At 39.3% G+C, this 8,089-nt stretch overlaps 1 protein-coding gene across 15 annotated transcripts in view; it reads left to right on the forward strand.

The window, feature by feature from the left end:
- bptf (bromodomain PHD finger transcription factor) overlaps window positions 1–7,288 on the forward strand; it is a 107,209-nt gene extending 99,921 nt beyond the window's left edge. For all 15 annotated transcript variants that reach the window (XM_033044171.1, XM_033044160.1, XM_033044159.1 and 12 more), the window contains 3 exons: window positions 1,133–1,217; window positions 4,311–4,497; window positions 5,769–7,288. In XM_033044171.1, coding sequence (XP_032900062.1) covers window positions 1,133–1,217; window positions 4,311–4,497; window positions 5,769–5,781 — 285 coding nt within the window. In that variant the 3' untranslated portion in view covers window positions 5,782–7,288. The remainder of the gene's footprint in view (window positions 1–1,132; window positions 1,218–4,310; window positions 4,498–5,768) is intronic.
- The last annotated feature ends 801 nt before the right edge of the window (window positions 7,289–8,089 follow it).

The following is an 8,089-nucleotide window of genomic DNA, read 5'->3' on the forward strand; positions in this document are numbered from 1 at the left end:
GAGAGTTGAGTTTACTGGGTCAAAGGAATCCCTCATAAAACACATTTTGCAATCCTATTAAACTTGGCACTTTCCTAAAAGCTGACTGTCCAAGGTGTATTTGAGGATTGTGCTGATCACCTCTAAAAGCTACATGTGGTATATCTCTTATTTTTGTCCAAGTATCTAATCTGGTCAGGAGGACTGTAGAACATCCTTAAATTAGCTTTCCTAAAGAACTGCAACATCCCCACGGACTCCAAGGAAACCTCAGCCCATTACTGCTCAAAGAGGAGAAGGAGTATTTGAGATTGCAAACCTTGAGGACATGCATTGGGAGCATACAGAAACCTGTATAAATAGTGGAAGAGAAAACCACCTCTCAAGCTACCCATCCTCCTGGCCTGCCAGCTACTTCCTGCCCACCTGCATGCCGTTCTCCCTTTGGGCTCATTAGTCAAAACTCACAAACCTGGAGTGGAAGTAAGTCCGCCTCAGCCCCATGGAACTGCCAAAAAAATAATTATCAATGAATATAAAACTTGCAAAGTTTAAACCAGCATCTGCAATTCCTTCTTACACAATATAAACTTGAAGTTTGCCTTTATTTGCTGTGCCTTCAATGCTGCCTTTTTGAATTTATTTTCCTGTGGTAAACTTAAGTGACTGGTGTTACACAATGGAGGCACAGTTTGTGGTACTGCAGATGGGATAAATACAGCAACCCAATCCACATGTTTAGTTCCTTGACTGAATGCTTATTCAGTCCTCTAATAAACTCCAATTGTGGTCTGATGGGGGATTTTACAATAGTAATGTATATTTCACATTTCCTTCTACCTTCTGCCCTTAATTCCATAAATTTTCCTTGATTCTCTGGAAGTAAGATATTTTTCTGATATATAATTCCACCAGCAGTGGTAGTCCCAGTCGGAGTTTCAAGTGACATGGGAAGCAAGAATAAACACTCATGAAGATGTTAGTATCAATCCCTGGTAGGTTCACAGTTGGAAGTTAGGATACCCAAGCCAGCATCTGCCGTTCCTTGTGTCTCCACTTGCTTTTTCATAATGAAGATTGAGGTTGCAGCTCTATTAGTTGGCAATTTTACTGAAGCATTTTAAGCTTAATATACTGTTTAATTCTTCAATAGGCTCATAAAATGGCTTGGCCCTTCTTGGAACCAGTAGATCCGAACGATGCACCAGATTATTATGGTATCATCAAAGAGCCAATGGGTGAGTATTGTTTACCAGTCAGCCTGACGCCATTTTTAGAAAGGAGATAATTTTAATAATTGTGCATGGTTTCCCCTGTTGCAATTGTTCTCTCTGATATGCAATTGAAGGAGCCGAATGTTAAAGTTGACATACACAGGTCACTGGGGCTGGATGTAAAGCAATATTGACAGGGAAAGTTGATCAAATATAAGAATTAGATCATTAGGCTGATTTAGAAACATAGAAAATAGGTGCAGGAGGAGGTCATTCGGCCCTTCAAGCCAACACCGTCATTCATTGTGATCATGGCTGATCGTCCCCAATCAATAACCCGTGCCTGCCTTCTCCCCATATCCCTTGATTCCACTAACCCCTAGAGCTCTATCTAACTCTCCCTTAAATCCATCCAGTGACTTGGCCTCCACTGCCCTCTGTGGCAGGAAATTCCACAAATTCACAACTTTCTGGGCGAAAAAGTTATTTCTCACCTCAGTCTTAAATGGCTTCCCCTTTATTCTAAGACTGTGGCCCCTGGTTCTGGACTCGCTTAACATTGGGAACATTTTTCCTGCATCTAGCTTGTCCAGTCCTTTTATAATTTTATATGTTTTTGAATTTGCTCTGCTACTCAATAAGATCATGGTTATATTTTTCTTGGCATCAATCCACTCTCCTGCCTGTTCCCCATAACTCTTACTTCAGAATACTCCAAAAATCTATCTGTCTCAACCTTAAATAGATTCAGGGACTTGGCCATCTAGAATAGTGAATACCAAAGAGTTACAGCCTGTTGAGTGAAGAAATGTTTCCTTGTTTAAGAAGTACATAATGCAACTCTTATACAAAAGCCATAGATTTTTGATCCTGAGGTAGGGTTGTGGTTAGGGTTGTACCTTGTGGCTCGAGAACTTGATACTTGATGGGAAGAAGCTGTTCATTAACCTAGAGGTAACTGTTCTCAAGCTCCTGTACCTACCCAATGGTACCAGCGTGATGAAAGAGTGGCCAGAGTGGTGTGGTGTTGGTCTTTAATGATATCAGCTGCCTTTTTGAGGCAGCTTTGTGGCTCTTTTTGATGGTGGGGAGGTCAATATCCATGATGGACCAAGCAATGTCACCGCTGCCTGACTTTTCCTTGTATATTTTCTCATCTGGGCCCCTCCCACTCACTGTTTTTTTGAAGCCTAATGGCATCTCTAGTTATTTGATTTGCTCAGACGCTGGCCCAAGCTCAAGTTAAGTGACATCCCAGTAGAACAGCTCTCACGCACCCTGGTAACGGTCCGTGAATTGCAACACTTTTTTTACACCAATGTTTAACCCATTTAAAGTTAAAACCTGACTTGGCCACACAATCCTGAGTTTTTGCACCTGCATGAGGAAGGAGTGGACAAGTTAGCAACATTTAGACAGGGGTCCTCTTGCTGTGAAATAGTATTTTACCTGCCAGAGCAGGTTACATAAAGAATGGCTGCTGAGACGATAGGTGTAGTGTTCGGGACCCTTCTTCAAGCTGATTGAGGGGAGGGGTGGATCAGGAAGCAAGAAAAGACCAGGGTAAATCATGGCTGGCAACAAATGACCTCAGACAGGGTGGTTCCATGATACGGCAATTATCGGCTCTGCACGGTGTGACCCCAAGTAGAATACATCGCTGCAAACTGTGGAACTGGTTAACTGACTTTTAGTGGAGATGGGGGAGTGGAGTTTATATTATAATTATATGATAATAGTCTATTTGCAGTTTAAACAGTACTGGTAGCAAATTTACACTCTTATCCTTTCTGATCAGCATTTTGGCTCAACGTTATGCATGCCTGTCCTCTGTCTCCATTTACTTTCTAAAACTTAATTTGCTTAAGAGGAATCAAAACAAGGCAGACTGTAAATTACAGACTTGGAAAGCTGCTTGTTTTTGTGTTGATGACAAATAAGGGGTATAAATATCCAGATGAAAGGGGATCGGTCCCCTGGTCTTTCACACTTTAGTAGCTTTGGTCTCAGGAGTGATGACTGTTTGAAGGTAGTGGTCAGGGCATGCAATGATAACAATCTGCCTCCACAGGACATTAACCAAGACACAATTTTAATGTTTCTCACTTAACACACAAGCATGTGGGAAAACATTTGCTATGGACCAGTTGGTTGAATCAGACTGATAAACCTTTTTTAAAGAACTTTAAAATGTGAGACACTTGCCATTAAAAAAATATATAGCCTAACAGAATTTTCTCATTACAAAAATTGTGCATTCTTACATGATCATAAACATTCCTATTTCATTTGAAGTTTTATGAGGGGAATGGTTATGAGCTCTAACCGAATTACCATTCTGTTGTTTCACTTTCCCCAAGTGGCTATTGTTTATCTGCAAAGCAGTTAATTGTGTTGTCAGGCTACCATGTAATGATGCATGCATGCTCCAATGCTTTATTATTCAGTCTGCCTGTCCAGTTCTTTTCCATTACACCCCATTTAAAAAAAAACCCACCTAGCCCACTCCCAGACTTCATCTTTCATTTTTGTTTAAGAAAGTTCATAAAATTGCAGTACTACCCATGGAAGCAAAAAACATTTGAATGGTTGGTCCCGACACAGGGTCCTGACTTGAAACGTCACCTTTCCATGCATCTCCAGAGAGGCTGCCTGACCCACAAAGTTACACCAGCACTTTGTATCTTCTTCTGACTGGATTGCATTTGAACAGATTCCGTTGCCCAGTTAAAAAATACATTTAGTGCTTTCTCTTTTAAAATCAATTTATTTGACCTTTTATTTTTTAGTTGCTCCTCTCTATATGATCATTTCATCATCAAGTTTATTCCAATTACACTTGTGAGGTCATAAGACATTCCTTAAAAAAAATCATCCTCACTATCGATGTTGACCCAGATCAGGCTCAATCTGACTGACCACAAAAGAAGGGATTACCAGCTACTAATTCATATATTAATATGAATTATATAATTCATTATAATTATATAATGAATAATATAATTCATATATTAATATGAATTTGTATAACTTCTATGAGATCAGAAGATATTTAAAACGATGCCTCTCAGATTTTATCCAATTGTTTGATGAAAATGCGACTTATTTATATTACAGATCTGGCTACCATGGAAGAAAGGGTGCATCATCGATTCTACAAGAAACTAACAGACTTTGTTGGTGATATGACCAAAATCTTCGACAACTGCCGTTACTATAATCCAAGTGATTCACCGTTTTATCAATGTGCAGAGGTTCTAGAATCATTTTTTGTACAGAAACTGAAGACTTTCAAAGCAAATAGGTGAGACTGCAGTGCTGATTGTCACTGCCACAGTACCTGCACTTAAATTTGGGAAAAGGGGAAAAGAATGAAACTCTTTTTTGTGACTTGACATACTCCTTTACTCTAACCTGAGCTTCCTAACATCATCACCTTTCTGTCACGTAGGTACATTGATCCTCTATAACATCAGCCATCTCTCTTGTCATCTAATGAAACTATAAGGTGTCTGTTTGTTGTATCTGGACTCTGCTTTTCCAGTCTTCTCTCAATCAGCGTCCCGAATTGCACCCACTGCCAGCTTCTGTTTTTCCAAAGTTCTGTCACTTGTATCCTCTCCTGCACCAATCGTACATAACCCTCTCAATACCTTTCATTCGCTTCAGATCCAACAATATTTCTCTTTATTAATTTTCATCTTGATTGTCAAATCCTTTCACAACATCTTAAAACCTCCCAACACTCTGCAGAGCTCTACATTTTTTTGTGTATCCCAAATTATTATTGTTACAGGATCGATCGTGTGGTATGGTCCCCAAACTTAGGAATTCACTCCAGTGTCTTCAGCCCTCTCTCCCCCTGTAATATCCTTACATAACCTCTTTATCCAAGCTTACGTGTTTGATTATGATCCTGCAAGTTAACCACCTATTTTCTGCATTAAAAGTGCTAAGTAAATGCATTAATGTAAAGTAATGTTATTATCAATCGGTTTCCTGCTGTAACTACATGAAAATTGCACATTCATAAAGAGAGTTGTGGATTTGTGGAATTCTCTGCCTCAGAAGGCAGTGGAGGCCGATTCACTAGATGCATTCAAAAGAGAGTTAGATAGAGCTCTTAGGGCTAACGGAATCAAGGGGTATGGGGAGAAGTCAGGAACAGGGTCCTGATTGTGGGTGATCAGCCATGGTCATCTACTCCTGCACCTATTATCTATGTATAATTTTGTTTTTGGTGTACAGTTTCCCCCTTCTGTTTGTTTGCCATGTTATGTTTCATCGTTTGAATATATTACTGGCGCAGGACACACCGATTGCCTGTCGTTTAAATGTGCGGAGGGAAATGTTAACAATTACAAACAGGAATTATTATTTTATGCAAACAAATATTTTCATTTGAAAAATTAATTTCAATTGCAGTGCACGGTTGTTTAAATTAAATGCAGGATTTTATTAAATGCATTGACAATTTTCCTCTATCTGTATTCTGTGGATTGAAACCCTTGCTATTCCTTGGCTGTTGTGCTGTGATGACAAGGACACTGAAATATCCCCTTCTCTACTCTCTAGGTCTCATTCCTAACAAATTACACTCTACTGCGTAGATTGCAGCACTCTCTAGACTTCAAACAACAAGGAACAATATCGTACAGAGCATGAATAACAGGATCCGTATCCAGAGAGCAGCGAGAAGTGGAACGCCACCAGGCAGATATACTTAGTCAGGTTCTCCTGACTGACTGACTGACTTTAACCAGCATTGTTGTTCCAGCACCAATCAGTTAACTGAATTGGATGAAGCCCCATTTTGTTTGTTAGAAGCTCAAAGGGAGAGATTAAAAGAAGAGGAGAAGGAAGGAAATTAGAAATAAAATAAGCCACCTTTTACCAGCCCTATCTGACTCTTGCAACCTCCTCATTTGGCATGGGGTAGGAGGCCTAATGCATCCTATCCACTCTTGTTATTACAAGGGGCTGGCTTCAGTTTTCCCAGCAAAATTCATCACCACAGTTCTTCAGTGAAGAAGCTGGCTGCAAGCTGTCTTTAATGAAACAAACATGTTTAAGTTTGACAGCTGTATTTATTTATTACTGAGAAAAGATGAAGCTTTCTTTTTTAGAATCTGCTGCCCTTGTTTGTCAACTAATTATGTGCTTTTTTTTTTCCTATTGATATAAAAAGACCTCACTTGCGGATAAGCCGGTCTTTTTTATGTAATTGCTGTAGGTAACGGTGAGTGGATTAAACTCTTGATCCTTTCTTTCAGTGAAAGGAGTCATTTCACGTACACATGCACGCACGCACACAAAATACATATGTACCCAGTAACACGTGAGCACAGCGAAATGGGATCCAACATGAAGTTTTCTTTTGCTAACCAATATCTAACCGCGGGGGGGGGGGGCTCCGTCTGACCCCTGGGTGAGCAGTCGGCAGCATTGGCAGCTTCCAGGTTAGACTGCCGCCTTGGTGAAGATGCGGCACCAGAAAACTATCAATCACTCTGCAGAAATTTGATAGACTGAAATAAACAGTGTGTACTGAAGATATCTTGTATGTAAACATTTTGTCAGATGCTGAAATTTTTTTGTTTCTTTTTTTGTATTAAGGTTCAGAAATATTGATGTATATGAAAACAATAAATGGAGGAAACCATTATCTCCCACAGAGAAAATCCACAAGTGTTTCTGTATGTGCTTACAATGACCCATTTGTGAGACTTTGGGCCTCTCCCAAGAATTCTAACAAAAGAGACAAAATTTGGAAAAGGTGCGAGGGCACTTTAAATTTGAAATGCTGCATATTGTATGCATTTGTATTGAGTTTTTAAACTAGGGGGAGCTATGGACTAACTCTCGAGTTGTGAAATACTGCACATTTCATCACCACGCCACAGTATTTCTGTACTATTTATTCATATCTACCAACTTATTCATTTGAGTAATGTTGCAAAAATTAATCTTTCCTACCTGTAGGCAATAGATTGCTATCTATGTTTTTAACGGATTGTGGCAACTATGAAGAGTAATTCTTTTGTACTTGATAGGACATTTCATCCTAGACAATAAAGTAATGTTTTTGACATCAACCTTGGTGTCATCTTTTTCTCATGTTGGAAGGAAACACACCTGAAGATTTTTTTTTGCCATTAATTAGTTTTTATACATGGCAATTCGATTTTATAAAAACGGACGTTGGTTTGTTTGTCCTGATTCTGGTCCCGGAAGAAATGATCTCATTGAAAATTTGAGATCAATTGCTCGGTTTAAGTGCTCAGTTTCAGAATGGTAAGAACATTATTTCCCTCGCTATTTCTGATGTGAGTTAAGAGAATTTTTATTTCCTCAAGCACAAGAATTAGACTGTTTTTATAAATAAACAAAAACTTGTCAGGAGAATTTGCTGTTCTACATGATAATGATTATGAAACTTTATTGTCACTTGTACCTAGCTGGGTGCAGTGAAAAGCTTTGTTTTTGCATACAAAGTACACAAAAGAGCCACCACAAAGGTGCCTACAAAGTTACAAAAAGTACTCATACCTTCTTTGCCTCCCACCGGGATCCCCCTTTCTATCTGCATGCTTGTTTATGAAATTCTTATTTCTAGAAAAATATGAGCTCAGATGGTCGTCAAAATATTTCTTCAAATTCCACCATCAGCTGTAATGCAGAGCAAATTAACAGCGAGGCTAAATTTAACTGAATCGGAGCAGTTTTACAAGCAACCTCGGTGATCCAAAGAAGGGAGACTGAAAGCAAAATTAATCGAGATGTTTGCAGGTGATATTGGTTGGAAATGGTCTCTGAACTGTCTGTGATGTGCTTCACCGAAGATGCAATTTGAATAAAGAGCCGATGGAACTGCATTAATAGCTGGATAGCAGAGT

Source organism: Amblyraja radiata, chromosome 26, assembly GCF_010909765.2.
Source record: "Amblyraja radiata isolate CabotCenter1 chromosome 26, sAmbRad1.1.pri, whole genome shotgun sequence".
NCBI classification, from domain to species: domain Eukaryota; kingdom Metazoa; phylum Chordata; class Chondrichthyes; order Rajiformes; family Rajidae; genus Amblyraja; species Amblyraja radiata.